Genomic DNA, 22972 nt, shown 5'->3' with positions numbered 1-22972 from the left:
GCGATGCTGCGTGAAAAACGAGTGCGTCACCTGCCCCGCGTCCCCGCAGCTTTGTGGGGACCAAAGTATTCAAGATCACACGACACAGAAATGATCTACTTCTCCTTGTTAAAAGACACTTCATAAGACTGTAAAAGCAGCTCACAGAAATGTGAAGACCCAGCCCTGTGTTTACGTCATTTTAAAGGCCCTTTAAGGTGGAGTAAAAAAAATGTCTGGTTTATTCAAACTGAGTTCATTATTATATTTTTATTATTATTTTTTTTTTTTACCTTACTTTTGCCTGCTGTTGTTGTGTTTTCATAATGTTGACTATTTTAAAAGTAAAATTGCTGGTTTAGCTGCCCCCTGCTGGAGGAGGAACTGTCAGGACCTCGGACAGTAACGAAGCAAAACACAAAACAACACATCACAGATAAACTAACCCAGCAGGTGAGTACATTGAAGAGTTAATACTCTAACAATAAAAGAGATGGTGCCCGTGATAACATTTGCTCAGCCTACTTTAGACTTACAGAAAACCATTTGACAGTTTGGGCAGGTTAGCTTGGTGCTCATGAAAAACCATAAGCTATCATCGTTGCTGCGTAGCTTTAAAGCTGACCAGCACACTTACATAGATGTTGTATGTTTATATCTAAAAAAAAAAATTAAGATGATAGGAAAAGCCAGCTAAAATACAAGTGTATGTATGACGTGGTGTCGCTCAGCGTGACGAACCAACAAAGAATCACCTGGAGGGCCTGTTGAGCTTTTTAGCCATTGTTGTTTTGGTTTTTACAGACCGCAGCTTTATGGGTCAGTGTTAACAGCCTTGTGTACTGTTTTCAGCAGCAGCAGGCAAATGTTTCCAGCAAAAAAAAACTCAAGATAAACTGACTCTACGCCTGCCCCACACCAAACAGCGAACAATAACTAGCTTCTGAAGAAAGCTAGCTAGTTGTTAGAAACCAAATCAGAGCTAACATGTAAACATGTCTATTTTAGCCTAAACCCATCAGCTATAATAATTTGATTAGGTGATGATGTATCAAGGTTGAATGTCTGTCAGCTTATTTATACCGCCCCCAGGTGGCCAGTAAAAAAAAAACAGCTAATGCAGCTTTAAAGAGATTTTTTGTGCAGCCAGCTGCTTATCTTAATGTATTTGCTTAAACATTGCTAGATTGCCTGTTTATGCGACGATTACTAGCAGTTAGATTCTGCCTTATATGTCCCTCTACCCAGCTACCAAATCAAATTTTGAGGCTGTGTTGTTGTTTTTTTTAAGTGTCTGACACTAGACACACTTACATTTTAGGACTTCAAGTGCTTTAAAACCCTTTTATTCTCAAAGTCATTTTACTGGTGGTTCCTTGCCTTGATTTGTTCCTATTTCTTGCCAACATTTTTTTTTTCTTCTGTTTGTTATGTTTCACATATACAGTTGTTTTTATCATGTTTTGTGTCTGAGAAGCACTTAGTAAAAGTTTTATTCTTGTGCTTACTAAAATTACATGAACACTGTTGCCACACAACAGATAGAAATTGTCATTACAAATTGTACAACTTTGATCTGCAACAAAGAGTTGGACAGACCCACTAAGCTATGGACCAGATGGCTTTTCCGCAGTCAGAAACAGGACTTAAAAACACCATGTATTTATACCTCAAAATGATGGCGATCTGTAACAGGTTAATGAACAAAAAGCCATTTGTTATAACCCAGAAAACAACAATTTCTGAAGACGCACGCAAATGCCTCTGGCAGATCATTTAGAGAAGAAAATAGAAATAAAAACAAGCCAGACACATGGCAGTATTATGACAGTTTGATTTGCTCTTTTGCAGCAAAAAGTGAGATATCTTATCCAGTACGGTCAAATATGCTTAAAGTAAGGTGGGCAGTTTTGTCGATGTCAAATGGGAAAAGGAGGTCTCAGAGTCTACCAGTGACATAAAATCACTTCAAACAGATGTAACCCATTATGTCAGGTAGGAAATAGCGACTGACCTGCCAGTTACATAAATTCACTTTATATAAAAGTAAGACTTTCTGTCACAATACACAACCAGCAGGCTATATACTTGTAAAACATTTAATCAAGTTTATCAATAGCATTTTATCAAGCTTTCATAGCATGTCGACACTAAACAGGATGTCCATAGTACGTTATTTTTTAGCATTTAAAAACATTTCAGACTTTGCGGGGCTGGAAAACTACATTACCCACAGCTACACGCCTTCCTCTCAAAAGCACATGCGCAGTCGATTGTTCTACTCTGGACAGCTGTAGGAGAAAATGGCAGCACACATGCTAGGGCAGCAGGTAAGACATTCAATGATTTTGGGTTCTTTTCTGTTATTCTATAATTTCTGACGGAAATTTTTATAGCTTAAAACATGTCTTAAGTATTATGTTTCCTCTGGTTACCAGGAGGTAACGCTAAATGGCCAACAATTTCAAGCGAGGCATTGCTCTTGAATGACTGCTAACGTGTTAGCCTGCTAGCTAGATGGCTTTAACGTAAATGGCACGAAGCGTACCAAAAGTTCATCTGTTCAAGTTCTGGTTTCTCTGTGTTGAGACCATGCAATTTGTCATTTCTAGGTCCGCCAGTTCAGCACGTCTGTGATCAGACCTGCAGCTAAACTGGTCAAGGTAAATAATGTCAACCTGCACGGAGCATAACCTCTTGTCTACAGACTGCAACATAAGTCAATGGTCGCGGTTCATTTTATCTCTGTTTATATCCCTCTAGCCTCCCATCCAGGTGTATGGAGTGGAGGGCCGTTATGCCACTGCTCTGTTCTCAGCTGCCAGTAAGCAGAACAAACTGGACCAAGTGGAGCAGGAGCTGGGAAAAGTGTCTGTAAGTCAAATTTAAGACCCTGAATTGCAGGTCAATGATGTAGAGGTCAATGGATAATGAAAGTAGTGTTTTCCACAGCATTTTATTACAAAGTGATACTCTTTTTGATAATGCATTTTAACAGTGTCATAAGATTTCCAAAGATACTTTATATTTGAATAATTAAGCATTGGGGTAATGATCTGATGTGTGTCAAATTTTGGTAATAAAAGCAGCTTCAGCCCAACCTGTGTTTCCTCTAGTACATTAACTCACCTTTTGCTGTGTGTCATCTTGATTTTCAGACCATGATCAAGGACCCCAAGATGTCCGGTATTGTAATGAATCCTCATATAAAGCGCAACATCAAGCAGAAGACTTTCAATGATGCTCTTGTAAAGGCTAAGCTTTCCCCCATCACCATCAACCTCATCAGTGAGTGGTCACTGACAGGGGCTAAGTGGCCCTAATGTTGTTATGTGTTGCCCTTTGTCTTAGCATTGCTTAATTTTAATCATAGTTCAAATCAAATTGTAGGTTGTACTTGTGTATAGTCTGTTTGTGAGTGCAGTGTTTCTTAGCATTTCCCACTTAGTTTAATAAACATAGTGAATAATAATAACATTTGCTTTTTGTACTGAAAAGATCATTATCAAGGAGTCTCATAGGAACCAACATGCACACCATTCACATTTTACATATTTGTTTATCCTCAGAAGCAATGTGACATTTTTATCACAATGCAATAAGTTTGATTCTCTCACCTTAGACATATTTTTTATGGTCATCGTCAAATTGAAATGTATCTTGAGTTAGAAAAGTACAAACATTTTCTATTGCGTGCGTGTGTGTACTTGTACTTGCTACATAGTAAGGACCAAAAAAAGTATTTTACTAACAGAGTGAGGACATTTTGGGAAAGTGAGGACATTTTGGCCGGTCCTCACTTTTTGAGACACCTTAAAATCACATTTTGAGGGTTAAGACTTGGTTTTAGAGTTATGGTTAGAATGAGGTTTAGGTTAAGGTCAGGGTCAGGGTCAGGGTTAGGGTTAGGGTTAGGCACTCAGTTGTGATGGTTAAGGTTAGGGTAAGGGGCTAGGGAATGCATTATGTCAATGAGTGTCCTCACAAAGATAGAAGTGTGTGTTTTTTTTTTTTTTCATAAACTGTACCCTCTTAGGATAACTGAATATACATACTTTCTTCTTCCTGTGACCTATGGAGAAGGTCGTAGATAAAAATGCCCTTTTAACAGTCCAACTATAAACCCCCACAATGCATTTCCCACAGCAGCATTACACAAACCCCATGGTTCAGTCAGCATAGGAGTACTATATTGGTATTGGTCATGGTGTGAATGACATTTGTAGGTTATGTTCCAAAATTTGACATTTAAGCAAAAAAAGTATATGGCAGGAGCGGTTTGAAATCACAGATATTTATTTTGAACTAATGTAATACAAAATATGTGCTGTATCATGTTTGCTAACTTTATAAAGGTTCAACTCATGGCTGACAGTTGGTAATACAGGAAAACATGACCATGGTCAGTCTCTCCCAAACATATCCTGCTTTTTGTTTTGCAGATGTTTTGGCTGACAATGGTCGTCTTACTCTCACTGGTGATGTTATCACTGCTTTTGGCAAGATGATGAGTGCTCACCGTGGGGAGGTCATCTGCTCAGTCACGACTGCTCAGGTATGACATGGGTGAACATGCAGGATGTGTTCCTGCATATCTTTGTTAAATCTCCCACACCACAAATCAAATCACCTTATAAAAACACCTACAATTATGTATAAGTCGATGAAACTTAATTATTTGCATTATTGCTTGCCATAGATATATTGTACAGTCATGTGATGCATATTTATCAATTTCAGCCTTTGGATGAAGCTAATCTTGCTGATCTGAAAGTGGCTCTCAAGGGCTTTCTCCAGAAGGGTGAAACTATCAAGCTGGAAACAAAGGTAATGTGTAAATACATGAGAATTATACAAATTACCATGTTGCAGTTGGTTTTACTTCTTCATAATAAAAGTAAAGGTGAAACAAACCAGTTTCAATTGTGGTTTTAAATCATCTGTAATTTTACTGTTGTCACCTCTTCACAGTCGGATCCCTCAATTCTTGGGGGCATGATTGTCAGCATCGGCGACAAGTATGTGGACATGTCCACTAAAACAAAGATTCAGAAGCTGACCAAGCTCATCAAAGACACTTAAGTCTCATGGACTTAATTTTGCAGAAGATCGGAGATGACCACAGGAGGAAAAGCTGATAAATGTATATTGCGACCTGTTCTAGCATTGCAGTTGCTCCATAAATCCAGTGTCTATGCTTAAGTTCATATGGATGTTAATAAAAACTACAAAAATGAAGAAAGGTCTTTGTTGTCGTTGCTGTTATGACACTTGCGCTCATATTTCTAACAATGACCAGTGGTGATGTAGACGTTTTTTTTTTGTTTGTTTGTTTGTTCTAAGTAAAATAGTTGGTAAGTTGTTGACAATGTAGTACTTGTGCAGTTGCTACAGTAGCGTCAAATAGCTAGTCTTTGTTACTTTGTTGGTAGAAACCCAGTTTCCGCCGCTGTTAAGACTGTATTTAACAGCTTTTTTGGTGGAGCCACATTGGGTGACACTTATCTGCTCCTGTTTCCTGGAACCCTTAGTGCGCATGCGTGGTCAGCGCATCCTGTTTTATTAATTTTTTTTTCCAGGCGAAAATGGCTGCCTCTCTCATCTAAACCTCTGCCTAAAGGATTAAATGAACATAAAATAGGCACCAGAAACCGCAGTCCCGCTGCAAGACAATACGCATGGATGCCAGGGCGTAGGTTGTGCAGCGCCTTCACGAAGATGTGCCTGTCAGAGAGGGAAAATGTATGCCGATTCGAAATTAACCCTTTCTAGCCCAACGTCCACCAACAAATGAGGTACGAACAATTCATTTGACAGTTTGCATTTCACAATACTTATGTTTAGTGTTGCAGCGCCACGGGCCTGTTTGCTTCATCAAAAGTAAGCTATTAAAATGCTTTAGGTTTGTGTTTTCCAGGGTAAACGTGCATTTGTAGCCTTTCTACCTAATGTTTGTTTCTCTGCACTCCCAACAGAAAATGATGCATCAAGTGACCAGTAGCAGCAATGACTATTGTATGAGTGGACTGGCAGAGGACTGTCATCCAGCCAGCCACTTTGATTTATGTAGCAGCCAGTCCAACAAATTTTACCCCTCTCCAGCAAACCCTGGTTTGCAGCTGTCTCTTGCCGGCCTAGCCCCTCTGCCACAGGGCATGCACAAAGCCATGGCATGCCAAATGCAAGACACCCAGAACGACTTCCAGACTCAGACAGTGAGAGTCAGGGGCAATGAAGCAGGGCCCGATAGCTCTAAAAAGAAGAAGGGCATAGTGAAGTCAGGGCGGAGAGGGAGACCATCAGGGACCACAAAGTCTGCTGGTTACCGTACAAGTACTGGACGTCCACTTGGAACAACTAAAGCAGCTGGGTTCAAAACCAGCCCGGGGAGGCCTCTTGGTACCACAAAAGCAGCAGGATATAAGGTCAGCCCCGGCAGGCCCCCCGGCAGCATCAAGAGTCTAGCCCGGCTGAAGAAGCAGGAGTTTGGTTGTGACAGCAGCAAGAAACTTGACTTTAACAACTGCAGTGTTCCCAAGAAACTGGACTTCACTGCCTGTGATGTTCCACCTTTTCCATACGCCATGATGGAGAAAAGAGACCTCTGTGAGCCCAGTAGCAAAGTGGATGAAACCAGTGAATAGTTCTGCAGCTAGCTTAAAAATTATTTGGGTGCATCCAGTAAGAGGACACTGATGGAAACATTGCTCTCAAATGTTTTAGGAAATAACTGTCATTTAGAAATGGCTTTGATTGAGTTTTCACTGTACAGTGGTTGACATTGTCCTCATCCTCTCATAATAAATGACTGAATCAGAAGTATGTTATTCCAGTTTGGAAGAGATGCATGCAAATAAATTAATCACACCGATCAGTATAGGCAAAAAGCGTTTGCATAAGTTTGTGGTTTGAACCTCACTGGAGAGTGGATCTTTTTTCCCCTCAAGCATTTTGTTCCCCTGAGTTGTAACATGTTTTCTTACTCTGCTTTAACATTTCTATGGCCAGCTTCATGTGATATTTTCTACATTTATAAAAATTACATTTTAGTTTAAACAGCCTATGAAATCTGCATTTTCCTTATCATAAATATGTGGATGTGTAATTGTCCTTTCTGTGTGTTGTCCAGTTCAATATGTATTTTATTTTGTGATATTATCCTGCATCATACCTAACATGGGGACACTGCAATACATTTTTAATTAGCTTGAACTGGTGAAACTCAATGCATTATATCCGTTTGAACACAGTATTTGTTATCTCTTCACTTTGTGAACCTAGTTTTGATTATGTATCGTATTGCCTGTTTTCGTCCCTAAACTCACTTGATGAGCACTTCCAAATGTACATGTATGTGGTTATGCTGTTCATTAGGAATATGTGTGGAATATGTAATAAATGCTAACGCGATGTATGTGAAACCAAAATAAAAGAACGAAATGGTCTTTTCCACAAATCCTCTCTTCTTTCAAATCGAAAGCATGTAATTCTCCCCGTAGGCGCAAGAGGGCTCATGCCCCAGGACAATAGTAATCACCTTGTAATAATACCTTTATTTACCTCCTGCTAAATCCACTGGCGGCGCACGGACGTGATCTTGCTTTATGAACGCGCACTTGCACCGTGTGGTAGCAGAACTGCTTCAGAAGACTAAAAATAAGGATCTTGTTTTCATATAAACGCTGGGCAGATGATCTGTTAGGGTGGGTGAACAAGTTACTTCTCGAAGCTGTCTGCTTTTTCCTCCTGTACCATTCAGCTAAAAGCTTCTGGAAATGAACCGCGTAAAGATCCGAGCCAACAACAACAAAAATAAAATAAATAAAAATAAAAATAAAAAATCCACACAGAGCAAGCTGCTGTCAAGTCTTCGTGTAATTGGATGGTCTTTGTTTGATCTTGAGGGACTGGCCCACTGCAGCGAGCCTATTGTGCACTCTGCGTTTGCGCGTTTATGGGTATTTATCAGTACAATTATAGAATACGCGCACCAAATCCTTATTAATATTATATGAGAGCAAGCTGGAAGACAAGCACTGATGGTTTTAATCGGAGCAAACCCGGTTCATATGGACGCTTAAAGCCACCCTGATTCCTTCTCTCTATTCTTTTCTTTTCCTCGGCGCCTAGCGGCCTGCTTCCTCATGTCAGAGGACTCTGGAAAGGCAATATGGCGTTTGGTTGAACCGGAGAGGCTGTGAAGCTGTTTGCGCATTGCAATCATTGTGTTTTCATGATCTTCCTGTCGACACAACCAGGATAAACAAGGCCCCACGCCACTCAGGAGAGTGAAACTCAGAAACAGCGGACCAGGCTCGCGGAAATGTGAAAAATATCTATTAAAAAAAAAAAAAAAAAAAAAAAAAAAAAAAAAAGGCCATTCATTCATTTGTGATGATTACGTGAAATATCTATGATTTAGTTATTACACACCAGTCACTATTTGAAACTTCACCTGGATGTACACGTGCGTGCGTGCGTGTAGGGGCGTGCGTGTAGGGGCGTGCGTGTGAGGAGGGTGAGTGTCACGGCCCTCTGCAGACGGGGGGTTGGGTAGCGGTGCCGATTGGTCGCTGCTCACCAACACAGTCAGTCTGGGCTTGTTTTAACATTAACCGGGGGCACTTCGACAGCAGGCAAAAATCATGTAGTAAATAAGCTGCTGTGGCTGTTAGGGGACCGGTTGTGGCACACTGAAATTCGCCGCTGTATTATGTTGCAGCGTAGAGGAGATTTACTTGTTATTTTGTATTTGAGGTGACAGTTTTGAGAGGGCCGCCGCTGATGAGGCGATGAAGTGCAGAGAATGAGAGCGGTGCCTTGGCCTGCTAGTGCTGCTGCAGCTGGGATTGTGCAGATCCGCTTTCACAAACCGAGAAAAACACTCGCTTTGTGCCACATTATCAAACATCCGCTGTTGGTTTCACGGTGACCGACCTCCAAATGGTGAGTTTTTCGCCTTTTTCCACGTGTTGATAGTGTTGTGAACTTAGTGCCGATCAGCCCTTTTTTTTTTGTGAGTTAATAGTAGCTTCCTATGTCGGTGTGTGGTTGTAGCTTGTTTGTGTGAGCCACTCACTGTGTTTCTGTGATGGCTCAGTGTCACTGCCTCTGTTAAAGCCTCAGCGCTCCTCCATTGACTGTAGTAGTCAGCGATCGCCATGACCCACAACCACCAAACAAAGCGCTTCTATTTTCTGATAGTTTGTGAATGAAATATGAAGGGAGCGGGCCAACGATTGTTTTGTCTTGTGCTGTCCGACCGGCCTCTAGTATGGAGGCCATGCAATGTCGGCTTATTAGTGTGTGTGTATGTGTGTATGTGTGTGTGTACGCACGGTCCATTGCTGGTATGCTACCTCCTAGGTTTCTGTCGGACTGGATATGATTGCCGCTCTATTTCCGCAATGTTTTTATGTCAGCATGCCTTACTGTACTGTACAGTACACAAGCCTTAATTGCCCCTACAGATCATAATTAGTGAGAAACTTAATTATAATACATTTGCCATGTCTAACCTGCCTCTTTTTTTATTTGACAGGATATAGCCATGACAACATGAATCAGTCATACAGACAGGCTGTTAGGGGCTCAGCATTTGGTACTGGCCAGCCAGAGCTGAGGCCCCACAATGGCCTTGTGAGCACTTCCTATGGAAACCAATGTGGCATTGTGAAGCGTGTGTCAGACCAACCGTCAGCTGTGCAACTGCCATCCTCCAGTCTCAAACAGCCACCTGTACTGGGGTACAATCAGCCAGACCGAACTCACTGCTACAGCCCGCTGAGGAGGCTGCAGGACCTTAACACTGTGGTCAACAGGCCTGACCTAGAGAGGGACCTCCAGCCAAGGAACCACTTGCAGTGTGCAAGCCCAATCAGTGACGATGATGAGTTTGAAGCACCGTCAGTCCAGCTGCCCCCTTCTCCCGGCAATGATGATATGGAGCCTTTTGAGACTATGCAGGACGTAAACAGAAATGGCTTCTCACCCCAAAGTTCAGACAGTTTGGAGCGCTGCTCCCCCATCCCAAATGACTACCTGCATTTTGAGTCCACGCTGTTTGACAGCAATGACATTAAGGAGGAGGAAGAGGAGGGGGAGCACAACAGTAGCGAGGACCTGACACCTTTTAAAAACTCCCCAAAGTCGAGTCAGGACCGAACTGTCACTGACAGTAAGACCGTATGTAATGCAGGGGTGGACAGAAGAACATACAAACCTACTGTTTTTAATCTGATGTCTAAAACTATATCTGAACTCAACCCTACACTAAGCCCCAGTGCACTGCCAGAAATCACGATGAGAGATGGGTGGAGTTTGGGTCAGGAATCAGACAGCGATGGTGAACTTTCCTCTCCTGTTGACCCTGGACTTATTTCACCAACTGGCACCAACTCTAATGTGAGTCTGAAACACTTGGGTTACTTTATAAAGTTTATCGTGGTTATGTATTTCCATGGAGAAAGTAGGTAGGAGTGCCTATGCATCAAAGTGATAGATAAATATAATTGTTCCTGCAAAGCTCACAGCTGTAGACAAGTAATAGTGTCACTCAAATTATAATTTAATCAACCTTTTAGAAAGGCATTAAACCGTGTATAGGGAGAAAAAAATAGAAAAAACTGTGAACACAAAACAACTGAGTCAGTGCTAACACAACAGACCATACAGGTTCCTAGCAGTGATAATATAATTATTGAATGCAGAAATTAAGTAAAACATAATGTTGTCTCTAAATCTTTTACCCAGAATTTCAGTTAAGTCCTGACAGGAATTTTTTATTTGTTTCTACCTATATGATGTACAGTACCACAGTTTTCTAAATTTATGTCAAAGTGTTTTTATTGTCGTGGTTAGTCCAACAGCCCAAAGAAAAAGCCTCTTCCTGCAGTAAAATACTTGGAAGGGGACTTGGTGTGGGCAAAGTTCAACAGACGACCCTGGTGGCCCTGCCAAGTAACCTGCGATCCAGACCAAGGGACCTACACTAAGATGAAAGGTGAGATTTGATGTGCATGTGGATTTTATGGTTAAACTGTTTCCCACAACTTCACCTGAGAGGTTAACACTAACCACAGGGGTTCTATTGTGTGTAAGTTAGTTAACAAATTAACAATTATTCTACTTTGCTTCAGTTCCCAGTCCCCGTCCTTGTCGGATGTATTTCCTAGAGACCATTGGAGAGATTGTAGAATGTGCCTGGGTCCGAGGGAATGTCATTGTTCCCTTTGAAGGAGGGCATCAGTTTGAAGACTTACCTGTGCTTAGACGGAGAGGGAAGCAGAGGGAGAAAGACTACAAGTATACGGTAACTCATGAAATAACTAACTAAAATCTCATCTACACTTACTGTGAACATGATTTTGAATGTCAATTGTGTTCTTGGCAGATACACAAAAGTTTACTGACTTCGTGGAAAGTCAGTGTGGCAGAAGCTGAGTATCTGCTCCCTGGTCGACAAAGGAACTCTGAGAGTGTGCTTTCAGTATCCGTCAATGGAGAGGAGCGTGTACCCAGCCCACTCCCGACTGAAAAGCCACAGGAGGCCCCCTCTCCCACTGTGGACTGTGGCCAGACCCCATCACCAAATATGCCCCCCAATGAAAATGAGCACCACCTCATAAAAAACTCTACAGTTCAATCCAATAAGAGCAAAGCATGCAAGAAGAAAAAGAAATGTTTGTCAGATATATTTGGCCATATTGTTAGTGGATCAAAGGAATCACCTTCCGTCACAAACATAATGGACAAGTTTCATTCGACAACTTGTGCAGTGAAAGAAGAGCCAAAGGACTCCCCTTATGCTGACCTGGACTCGGTTCCAATGCTTCATCGTCCTAAACGCACAGCGATGTCTCCACTACAGGATGTAGACAGACTGGTCAGAAAAGGACAGGGTTCAACAAAAGCTAAAAATAAGTTAACTGAAAAGGTGAACCAATTTACGGATTCCCGTGACAGCATTTTAACAAATAAATTGAGATCTAAAGATACAAATTCTGAGCAGAATTTGGGCAGCTGTAATGAACTGCTGTACGGTTCAACTGAAAAGCACTCTATGAACCTTCCTGCCAGCAGTCGACTGATGACGAGGGCTCTGAAAGCAGAGGAAGAGACAGATCTCAAAGATGCACTGGCCACAAGCCAAATCCCAACAGTTACTCACAATGATTGTACTAATAATATACCTACTAATGCACCCATCAAAACTGAAATGTCTCCTAACTGGGAATCCCCCAGCAATGCATCATCCTGTACTGATCACAGCTCTCCAAAAAGGCGTGCAAGGAAGCCTGACAAGAAACAAATTCGTAATGGTTCACTGATGAAGTCTAAGTGGACAGTCTCCAGTGTACCCACTGTGCAACCTGTTAAGATCAAAACAGAAAATGTTGTCCCAGATCTTACATCTTCTTCTTCCCCGTCCTTGTCTCTGTCTCCAATGGATGCCTTTCAGGATGTCAAGGAACTAATGTTTAAATCTCTTGTGAAGCAGGACAGCAGTGACTCTGAGCTCACTGTATTTCGGCCTGATTCCAATTATAAATTCAGTACCTTTTTGATGCTGCTGAAAGACATGCATGATATCAGAGAAAAAGAGGGTAAACCCCTGACTCTCCCGCCATCACCAGTCCTGATCAAGGAGGAACCCTTGGTCATCCCTGCTGCTACAGGAGGTGACCCACTGAAGGGTTCTTATGACGGGTTCACTCAAGGGATCAAAAAAGAAAATGGCCAGTTGGGGAAATCCACAACACCCAACAACACAGCAGTGAAAACCAAGAACAGGACTAAAGCTATCATGACAGCTGACACCTACCACTGTGAAGACTTTCCTGTTCACTCTCAGACTGGGAGTTCAGACAAGCAGCGTAGAAAACAAAGACTACCTGCCAAACTGAAACCCAGCATCCCTGGCCTTTCTTCAGACCTGGCTGACTTGGCTTATGGCAGGGAGTTTGTTAGTGGCCATGCTGACTTAGCTGATCCTGGATCTGGACCTCCTGTCGCTGCGGATCCCTCGGCCAGCTACCTCAACAAGAACTCAGAATCCACAGTGGCTCCAAAGAAGCGCTGGCAGGTGGTTGAGGGGGCCGCTGAGATTAAGGGTGAGGGTATGAGTGAGGCGTCTGCTGAGATGAATGGGTCTTACACCACGAGACCATCACCAGATCTTGATCTGAGACTTGAGAAGCAGGCAGAAAATGACTCGCACTTCCTAGAGACAAGCAGCACAGCTGGTAAGACACACACTGCTGCTGTTTAGTTTGTCCACTGAGATGGTAAAATGAGTAACAAAGTGATATCTATGTCATGTATGTTCACGCAGGGCAATCGGAGAACAAACGTCTCCGTAAACCAACTAAAAGGCTCCTGGAGTCAACTGAGGGATATGAACAAATATTTGCCCCAAAAAAGAAATCAAAGAAACACACCTCAGAGTGTTCCAAAATGGTAAGAAGTTCATCTTTCTTTTAGTTTTTGTTCAATGCAAATGGCAATTACCTCAACTGATGTAAATATGAAATGGTATTTAATCTCTTCAGTGTTTTGTGTTTTAAGAAAAACATTACATACACATACATTGTATACTCTGAATAGTATCTGTCACCATCCTGTGGCATCTGTATATCTCCTTAATGGTGAACTGTTTAGCCTTCAGCATTTAGCATGTTTCTAGTGAGGCTTTGAGAATATTCTATATTGTGTACGTATTGTTTAAATTGCAGTACATGCCAAAGGACAAACTGTATATCTGGCACATTTTGGTAGTTATCTCAATTGGCCTTCTCTGTAAATACAAAACTTACCTCCTTGTACTTTGCCTCTAAATATGATCATATTTTTAGGGAATAATTGCTATAATTACATAACATTGTAATCATTCCATTTGTATTATGTCTGTACAATTAGGTGCGTCATTTCATCATTCATGGTCTTTTGCTAGGTTATCAAGCATAGAAACAAATTTGAAAGACTTCTAATTCCTTGAAAAACTTACTTAAACTACATATTTGATGTACTCCGATCGTGTTTCGCTTGCATGTGTGTAAACAGGAGACATCAGGGATGACAGCACTCCATGATCTCAGTACCACACCAGGATCTGTTACCTCAGCCTCATCTTCTGTAGAGCCCGAAGCTCTAACTGAGCCTGAACAGAGTCCATCTCAGGATGAGCTTTCCCCTCTAGAATCCTCAGTATCCCCAGCCACAACACAACCCCACCTTGACACAGAGACAGCAGAAGAAACTGATCTACCTCCTGAATCTGGTAAATACATTTAAGAGTGTCTTTTCACTAAATATCATGTTTAACCTGGAAGCAACTGTCATGCTGTATGATACAAAATAGACCGATGTTGCTGTGTGGAATATTTAAAATCTCTTGTTCTGAAATAACCATTTTTGTCCCTGAGATGTTATTTTTTACATTTGAATAGGTAATGCGTTATTAAATCTTTTTTCCCCCTAGACACAGGGTTACTAATCCAAGAAAGAAAGAGGCCACGGAAGCTGTCACACAGGGTGCTGGAATGTCCCATAGAAGAAGTGTCTGTTGCTCCCATAAAAAAGAAGGTATGTTTAATGGCAGTGGGCAAGTGCACTTTGTGTGTGTGTGTGTGTGTGTGTGTGTGTGTGTGTGTGTGTGTGTGTGTGTGTACTATTCCAGTTAGTTTCACAATTTGTTATCTATTTGTTCTCTAGGAGCAAAAGCGAAACAACGCAGTTACCTCTGAGGTGAAGGTGTTAGTCAAGAAAACTCAGGTGCTTCCGAAGCAAATTCTATTACTATCCTCATATCCCAACAAACAATATGATGTTGAAATTAATATACTGTATTTAATCATCCTGAACAATCTTACATTGGATAGGTTGGATCTGTGAAGAAAGAGAAGCCTATAACTACCACATCCTCTGCCCCTGCTGTTGCACCCCAGCACTCAGAGTGCAAAGATGCTGTTGGTGGACTCAGTCCAAACAGGCCTCCCAGCCCCCGGGGATCTAAGACCCCCAAGCAGGAGACAGAGATGGAGCCCCCCAGCACTGAGGAAAAACTAAATGTACACACTGGAACACTAACTCCCAAACCTGAGGTGTGCATGTTGTATTGTTAAAGTCATGGTCATCGATCAAAGAGGGAAGAATCTGTAGTCCTCCATCCATGAATGTGGGTTACAATAGCTCTTTCTTAATCCCTGTAGGTGCAGTCTGTGGGTTTGAATGACAGCCTCTCTTCTCATGTGGATATAAAAGGGAAAATAGGAGCAACATCCTTAAAGGAGAATGTTTGTCAGGTGAGACATCTATTAGAAAGTAATATATATTTTTTGCTTTTTATGGCTCAGTTTTGGACACATCCTTTGTAGCAGTTAGATCATTAGCATGCCTTTTATTTTGTATTTTTGTGTATGTTTGCAGGTATGTGAGAGGACAGGAGACCTGCTCGTGTGTGACGGCCACTGTTATGGAGCGTTTCACCTGCAGTGTATTGGCCTGTCAGTGGCTCCACGGGGGAAATTCCTCTGTCATGAATGCAACACTGGTGAGTACACTGGTGACTGACAGAGGTGTGAAAGCACTGATCTGTCACTGATAATAAAATGTGTCTTCTTACAAACTTTAGTTTCGAAATTACTTATTTGTTTGTGTTTCTTCTAGGTGTCCACACATGCTTTGTATGTAAGAAGTCTGGTAATGGTGTAAAGCGCTGCATGATACCACTGTGTGGGAAATTCTACCATACTGACTGTATAATGGCCTACTCTGCAACCCAGCCACATAACAAAGGCTTCCGCTGCCCTCTGCATGTTTGTCTGTCCTGCCATATCACCAACCCTCTCAACGTCTGCAGCTCTAAGGGTAAGCTCCATTCTGCCTGTGGATATAATGTGATGACTGTTACATGTTAGAAATGGTGCATGTTGAGTTCATGGCCTTATACATTTTCTGATTTTATGAGCTAGGATCTGGAGACTGTGCACCCAGTCAGAATAAAGTCACTGTCATATTCCTAGGAACATTGAAAGTGGTGCTTTGTGTAGTACTGTAGCCATCACTACGCATTTTCTACTTGCTTAGCAACAATGTGTATGCAGACATTCCTGATCACCATCAGACCCATCCTGTAGTGTTTAGTGCAAAACGGATCCTTTTTGTTTTTACCAAACTCTGAACCTGCTATCATATGTCAGCTGTCAGTAATCATGAGACGAATTCTTTGTTCTAAGATTCTGTACACCATCTTTGGTAAATTAGATATCATTTGTTAGTTTGAATAATATTGACCATCTCCTGTATGAATGACTCACTGTTTATGTGTAAACAGAGAGGTATTATACCTAATAAAGTGGTTGTAAGTAATAGCTCTTCAGATTTCTTGCTTATGTGTCATTAGAAACGGTGCCAGTAGGCTGAGATGTTTGGTTCATACAATATCTTTGAAACAGCCTCTGGTGCTGACAATACACACACTGTGTTATCTTGGCAATTTGACCTGGCTCTCTATAAAACAGTTGCTGTACAGGTGTTTGGCACAGTAAACTCATAATCATGACTTAAACTTGGCACATTTAATTTGGGGCTTCTGGGAACCATCTCTGCTAATAATCGTGTAAAAATTTATCAATTTGTGTCAATCAAGGTGTAAGGGGACATAACATTAAGAGTAAAAGTGCGTTTAAAGTCCTCCATAAAGCATTCAATGGACTGAGAGCACTGTGTGTTTTTGGGTTGTTGTTGTTACAAAACTTCAATTAAAAGTCCAGATGTGCATGGATTAAGCTGTTTTTGCTCCTCTGTATTTTGATTCCAGGTCGACTGGCTCGATGTGTACGCTGCCCTGTAGCTTATCATGCCAATGACAACTGCATGGCAGCAGGCAGTTTGGTGCTGGCAAACAACAGTTTCCTCTGTCCAAACCACTTCACTCCCCGCAAAGGCTGCAAGAACCACGAACACATCAATGTCAGTTGGTGTTTCGTCTGCTCTGAAGGTGACTTGGTTTTGTTTTATGGTGACTTTTGATCTGCCATCAAAACACTTTTACTAGCTTACTATGATCACATTCTTAATTCTTAATTCTTAATATGAGCTCAGGTGTGAAACTCCTCAATGACTCAGACCTGATCACACTATTGCACATTTTTCCAAACTGTCTCTGTGATAAGGATATTAATAACATCTATAAAAGTCCCTGCTTTGGAAAATGCACTGTCCTGTATTCTTTAGCAGAGCATAACCACTTAAATACTCCCACTTGGCTAATGTATCATTAACGTAACAACTGTCTTTCTTTCCATTTGTGTCCTGTATCTACATATAAATCTGCTTCTGCAACCAACAGCCTCAAAAGTGCCCTAAAGGAATATGACAAGACTTTACTTTCACACATGATTGAGTTTAGCACCATCATTAGTAACACTAATGGTATAGATTGGTATAGCCACAGCTGTGTGTGCTTTATGTTGGTTGTTGAACTTGAATAATTAGTCGACAAAAGATCAAATCACTGAAAGACAGCTGACAACAGTTGTTATAGATTATTTGGTATGTAGTTGCTGGTCATCCCTCATAAAATCTAATGTTTTAGATGGTTGTAAATAAAAAAAAAACTTTGTGTTTATTGACTGTTGAGGAGATGCACTTTTAAGGCACTGCTTTGACCATTTAATTTTTTTTAAATATTTTGTCGACATAATAATAAAATAGCCTTATTCATTTAGTCAATAAACTAAATTCTTTCATTTTCAATTCCCTCATCAGTGTGTTGTGCTGTAATTTTGTAGGGGGCAGTCTGCTGTGCTGTGAGGCCTGTCCTGCTGCTTTCCATAGGGAATGTTTGAATATGGAGATGCCTCAGGGCAGCTGGTTCTGCAATGACTGTAAAGCTGGGAAGAAGCCTCGTATAAAGGACATACTATGGGTCAAATGGGGACGTTACAGGTAAGGGCACAACATTGCCTTCACATACACACAATGGCTCTAAGCAACAGCTAATGTACCCATATTTGTACTTATGAAACTTGACCTAACTCTTTAGGTGGTGGCCTGCAGAAGTCTGTCTGGCCAAAGATGTTCCAAATAACATCTTAAGAATGAAACATGAGGTGGGAGAGTTCCCAGTGCAGTTCTTTGGCTCCAAAGATTTTGTGTGGACATACCAGGCCAGAGTCTTCCCTTACATGGAGGGTGACACCCACAACATAGAGAAAATGGGGAAGGGTGCAGATGCAGTGTACAAAAAGGGTATGTGCATTTTTTTAAGTGCTCAACTCAAAATACTGTTTTATACATCTTTCTTCAATCTTAGCTCAAGGTTATGCTTTAATGGTCTGAGTAAAGATCCTGTCTGTCTTTACAGCCCTGACTGAAGCAGCAGAGAGGTTCAGAGAGCTCCAGGCAGAAAAGGAAATGAGGCAGCTTCAGGAGGACAGAAAGAATGACAAGAAACCTCCTCCATACAGGCACATTAGGGTATAGTGTGTCGCCAAATTATACATCAATGCTTATCTAGACTGACCTAAGACCAGTTCACTGTAAAAATCATGCCCCTGTCCCTGTCTCTTAGGTCAACCGGCCAATTGGGAAGGTGCAGATCATCACAGCTGACCTATCAGAGATCCCACGTTGCAACTGTAAGGCCTCTGACGAGAACCCCTGCGGCATCGACTCGGAGTGCATTAACCGTATGCTGATGTATGAGTGCCACCCTCAAGTGTGTGCGGCAGGGGAGCGATGTCAGAACCAGGCCTTCACAAAGCGTCAGTACACAAATGTGGAGATTTTCAGGACGCTGGGTTGTGGCTGGGGTTTACGTGCTGTGTCAGACATCAAGAAGGTACAGTCGGAACAAAAATCTGACACAATGTTTTTGAATTGTAAGTACTAAACGCGTTATAATTATTCTTCTTTCTTATTTTCTTTATGTTGCTTTTCAGGGAGCCTTTATTAGTGAATATGTGGGAGAGGTGATTGATGAAGAAGAATGTCGAGCCAGGATCAGACATGCCCAGGAGAATGACATCTGTAATTTCTACATGCTTACACTGGACAAGGTGAATCCGAGCTAAATACCTGCTAACACAATGATGTTTTTATGGTACTGCTAAGCAACCCACTTGATTCATAATGTAGATCAGATGCCTGGTGCAAACCTACTTCTAATTTTTTATTCCAGGACCGGATCATTGATGCCGGGCCCAAAGGGAACCAGGCTCGCTTCATGAACCACAGTTGCCAGCCAAACTGTGAGACCCAGAAGTGGACTGTGAATGGGGACACCAGAGTGGGGCTGTTTGCTCTACAAGACATCCCAAAAGGTTTGAGTGTTTTGGTGTTTCATATTGTATAGGATTAAGAATGCAGATTGTTTCATTCATAAATTACAATCTACACATCTGAGTGCAGCATGGAGCTAATCCAGCGTGTCCTTTAGGTGGGGAGCTGACTTTCAACTACAACCTGGAATGTCTTGGCAATGGGAAAACTGCCTGTAAATGTGGAGCACCCAACTGCAGCGGTTTCCTTGGTGTCCGGCCAAAGGTAAAAGTACACATTTAAACTGTTTTATTGCTTCATGGGCACACTTAGCATCCTTTAGAGTATCCTCTGACCACCCTTGCCTAAATTTACAACTTAAGAAAAGAGCTGCCTTGTAAACTTCCTTTTCCTTCTTCTTCTTCAGAACCAACCCTCAGCAGAGAAACTGAAACTGAAGGAAGGAAAAAGAAAGGTCCCCATGAAGAAGAAGACTAAGCAAGAAGTGACCAAGGAAAGAGAAGACGAGTGTTTCAGCTGTGGTGACGGGGGACAGATTGTGTCCTGTAAGAAGCCAGGCTGCCCGAAGGTCTATCACGCTGACTGTCTCAACTTGGCCAAGAGACCTGCAGGCAAGTAGAGATGGAGAGGGCTGTGGCTGTAAGGATCACTTTTAGCCCATATCATATTACTAAAGGGGCACTATTAAGTCAAAATTGTTTGGTAGGCTGACTCGACTTTAAAATATCCTCAAGCATGCATGGTTTTAAGGAATGAACACTGGGCAGTGGCCATTTCAAACAATTAAAATACAGAAGGAAAACCTCTTTGGGGAAACGATATTAGATGACAAATATAAGTCTAGTTTTGGTGGAATGTAAAATAAGAAAAAATATCCATTGCTTTGGTTGTAAACAAGTACAATAAAGAAATGATTGAAGGATTTGGCACTTATGAAATCTTGATGATTGAGGTTGTATAAAATTGTTTTGATAACCTTAATATGAATTGGGATGAAAGTGAACTAAACAGCAAAATGTTTTGTGCTAAATGATGGCAGAAGGACCAGATGTACCTAACAAAACATTGTCCTTGATCTAACACACCATTTCTGGAGATGAGTGTTATCAAACTCATGTCTCATGTCTATGAGCTTTATAAGATGGAGCTGCTGTCATGCCACCTAAGTTGATTTATTTCATTTATCAACCTCTTTTTGGTCAAAAATGTTAGTGTTTGTGCCTTTTTAACCTAAAAAACACAAGATATAGTCTGTCCTGAGTAATGACACTTGTCTTGTCCCTAGGGCGGTGGGAGTGTCCGTGGCACCAGTGTGACATCTGTGGAAAAGAGGCAGCTTCATTCTGCGAGATGTGTCCCAGCTCTTACTGTAAGGAGCATCGTGAAGGCATGCTCTTCATTTCAAAGCTGGATGGCAAATTGTCCTGCAGTGAACATGACCCTTGTGGGCCCGACCCGCTTGAGCCAGGAGAGATTCGTGAATACGTGCCCAACATGACCTCTGTGAGGCCTGGGGCCATGGCTGTGCCCGTCACTTCCTCGCTGGTCCCAGACTCCAGAAGAGCCAGTTCTTCTGCTTCTCCCGTCTCTTCCCCTGCTGGTCAGGCTGCACTGGGCAGGCAGGAGGCTCCTCCTCGTCTCTACATCAACACAAAGACTGCTACCTCGAGCTTCATCCCCTCTAGCAGGCCTTACCTCACAGACAGAACTGAGGGGAAAGCATTTTCCACTCCTACCTCCTCCAAGGATGAGAGAGAGGATGGTGAGGTAGAGGATGGGGAGGTGTGTGGGTTAGAGGTGGAAGAGGTGGAAGACGACGATGACGAGGAAGTAGAAGAGGAAGAGGATGAAATGGAGGAGATGGAGATAGTGGAAGATGAGGAGGAGGAGCCGCTGTATGGAGGTGACCTGCTGGAGGAAGATGAGGAGGAGGATGACGACGACGACGACGACAACGACGACGACGATGACGACGACGATGATGAAGGAGGGGACGTGTATGACACTTGGGGTGACTATGTGGATGACGATGCAGATGATGGAGAGGTGGAGGGGGAGGACTTAGAGGAATGGGGGAGAGTGGAGGATGATGGTAAATGACTCAGCCCATCCATTCCTTTACAAATACCCAACAAAAATTCTCAATAGACGTTCAAAGGACAAAAAGAGTTTGATATTTTGGTACCTACTTGAATGCAACACTGCCTTCACTTCGGTACTACATTGCCTTCTCATCCACTGCTGGACTGACAGTGGGGATGTGTACTGGTGCTAAGGCTCGAGGACTGATGCAGTCCGTCTCTTTATACTTCTGTCGATATGTTTATTTGTGTCTGGTGCTGTTATGTTCTTTTGTTCTTTCTCTCATTATTGTTTACATTTTTTGGCCTTTTTTAAACGTTTGGAATATAAGAAAAAGTTAAGAAGTTTCCCCTGACCAAACTGTCACCATAAGGGCATCTTATGTTGTTGTTACCGTCTTAACCTTGTCTTTCTAATAACAAGAGTGATAAAAAAAATATTGTTCTCACTGGTCCATGTTACAGTTAGGCACAACAATACCTGCTTGGTTCTTCTGAGGAATGCAAAATAAACCCACTGGAGTCATCAAGACTGAAATGATTCTTGTCAAGATAAAGAAAAGAACAGCCTTTTTTTTTAAATTGAGTGACAGTTTCTATTACTTCATCCTTTTTCTCTTCAAACAGGTAGGTCAGGATTGGACACACAGAGAAATGGAAAACAAAAATGCTATGACATTGCACAACCAAAATATGCATCACATATACACTGCCCCATTCACTAAATTAGAATAAAATCAAGTTACTTATTCCCATGGTATTCAGTATTTCATTCTCTTTTCAGTCACACATAGCAGAAGAAATATTTTTCGTCAGCAATTTATCACAAGGCTACATTTAAGCTAAAGCTGTAACTGCCATGTTATGTAAGTGTGCAGATTTGATAAGTAAGCAAGCTGTATCAGCAGTCAGGAGATGGGGAGTAAAAAAGAGTATGTTGGTTATCTCACTGTGTGACCTGTGACCTGTTTGCTTATTTTTCTACATGAGGTTTCCGCTACAGACTGTGTCAGAAGTCTTCACTCATTAAGTATGGCTGGTAACCATCTGTGACCTGAAGGTTTTGAATTTCAATCTATTTTCTGCTTATCTCACACACAGTTTATCATAAATCTTGCAAGTACACTGTTCAAAAAGACAGATTTTCCAGGTTTGAATGCAGGAAATAAAAATTAACCATTTTGGATAAACTGGTGTTTTATGTGAACCATATTTTCTATTTATTAGTCCTTTGCTCTTTTTCATCATGTGTTAGATTCTGATGATGGTTCAGACTTTAAAACATGATTGAATTGAATTGTAGTCTGTACCACTAAATTTTAATAAAAAGGTTAAAACTTTATTTTGATGCAGTGATGCTCTTCAAGATCTGGTAAAAAAATGCACATAGTGACCCTCTATCTGTTGATATTGTGCCTTGGTGCATTTTCCCAAACTAACTTGAATTTAAGGCAAACCAGTTAACACCCAGTAAACCTGTAACCTTTGTGGCCCCTTCAGTTCTGGGGCCTGGTAATTTAGCAGTGTGCTTGTGCCCCCCAGTGGTGGAAGAAGTACTCGTCTATTACTGAAGTAAAAGTTCTGTACCAGTTCTGCAGTGTTGAAATATTCTGTTTTAAGTTTTTCAA

At 41.7% G+C, this 22972-nt stretch overlaps 3 protein-coding genes across 4 annotated transcripts; all 3 read left to right on the top strand.

Moving 5' to 3' along the window:
• The first annotated feature begins 55 nt into the window (after window positions 1-55).
• Window positions 56-22686, top strand: nsd1a (nuclear receptor binding SET domain protein 1a). Of its 2 annotated transcripts, XM_071457269.1 has the most exons (24): window positions 56-197; window positions 342-432; window positions 9521-10383; window positions 10840-10981; window positions 11118-11290; window positions 11372-13223; window positions 13313-13437; window positions 14041-14257; window positions 14459-14562; window positions 14692-14751; window positions 14859-15080; window positions 15189-15281; window positions 15406-15529; window positions 15646-15846; window positions 16799-16978; window positions 17772-17928; window positions 18026-18231; window positions 18347-18459; window positions 18554-18823; window positions 18924-19040; window positions 19163-19304; window positions 19421-19527; window positions 19670-19874; window positions 20549-22686. In XM_071457269.1, the coding sequence occupies exons 3-24, from the start codon at window positions 9538-9540 to the stop codon at window positions 21361-21363; spliced, it is 6471 nt and encodes a 2156-aa protein (XP_071313370.1). In that variant the 5' UTR covers window positions 56-197; window positions 342-432; window positions 9521-9537; the 3' UTR covers window positions 21364-22686. The 2 variants fall into 2 exon arrangements, with proteins under 2 accessions (XP_071313370.1, XP_071313369.1); XM_071457268.1 differs by lacking the exons at window positions 56-197; window positions 342-432 and adding an exon at window positions 7861-8925.
• On the top strand, window positions 2200-5221 carry atp5po (ATP synthase peripheral stalk subunit OSCP). The gene is made up of 7 exons (XM_071457282.1): window positions 2200-2309; window positions 2592-2642; window positions 2743-2853; window positions 3138-3267; window positions 4422-4534; window positions 4720-4806; window positions 4951-5221. The coding sequence occupies exons 1-7, from the start codon at window positions 2283-2285 to the stop codon at window positions 5059-5061; spliced, it is 630 nt and encodes a 209-aa protein (XP_071313383.1). The 5' UTR covers window positions 2200-2282; the 3' UTR covers window positions 5062-5221.
• Window positions 5394-7435, top strand: LOC139605634 (UPF0461 protein C5orf24 homolog). Its single transcript, XM_071457281.1, has 2 exons — window positions 5394-5774; window positions 5955-7435. The coding sequence occupies exon 2, from the start codon at window positions 5958-5960 to the stop codon at window positions 6621-6623; it is 666 nt and encodes a 221-aa protein (XP_071313382.1). The 5' UTR covers window positions 5394-5774; window positions 5955-5957; the 3' UTR covers window positions 6624-7435.
• Window positions 22687-22972: the final 286 nt, after the last annotated feature.

The sequence above is a fragment of the Trachinotus anak genome, unplaced genomic scaffold (assembly GCF_046630095.1).
Source record: "Trachinotus anak isolate AG129_WGS33_773 ecotype Australia unplaced genomic scaffold, CSIRO_AGI_Tana_v1 ptg000021l, whole genome shotgun sequence".
Lineage (NCBI taxonomy): Eukaryota > Metazoa > Chordata > Actinopteri > Carangiformes > Carangidae > Trachinotus > Trachinotus anak.
This window is presented reverse-complemented; position numbering and strand designations above follow the sequence as displayed.

Excerpts from the sequence above, each read along its gene's own strand:
- LOC139605634 (XM_071457281.1), top strand. The coding sequence starts at position 5,958 with ATGATGCATCAAGTGACCAGTAGCAGCAATGACTATTGTATGAGTGGA.
- atp5po (XM_071457282.1), top strand. The coding sequence starts at position 2,283 with ATGGCAGCACACATGCTAGGGCAGCAG. Across the intron at positions 4,535-4,719 it reads GCTCAGTCACGACTGCTCAG|CCTTTGGATGAAGCTAATCT; the intron begins GTATGACATGGG and ends TATCAATTTCAG. Across the intron at positions 4,807-4,950 it reads CTATCAAGCTGGAAACAAAG|TCGGATCCCTCAATTCTTGG; the intron begins GTAATGTGTAAA and ends ACCTCTTCACAG.
- nsd1a (XM_071457269.1), top strand. The coding sequence starts at position 9,538 with ATGAATCAGTCATACAGACAGGCTGTTAGGGGCTCAGCATTTGGTACT. Across the intron at positions 11,291-11,371 it reads AGAAAGACTACAAGTATACG|ATACACAAAAGTTTACTGAC; the intron begins GTAACTCATGAA and ends TGTTCTTGGCAG. Across the intron at positions 18,460-18,553 it reads CTCCATACAGGCACATTAGG|GTCAACCGGCCAATTGGGAA; the intron begins GTATAGTGTGTC and ends CCTGTCTCTTAG.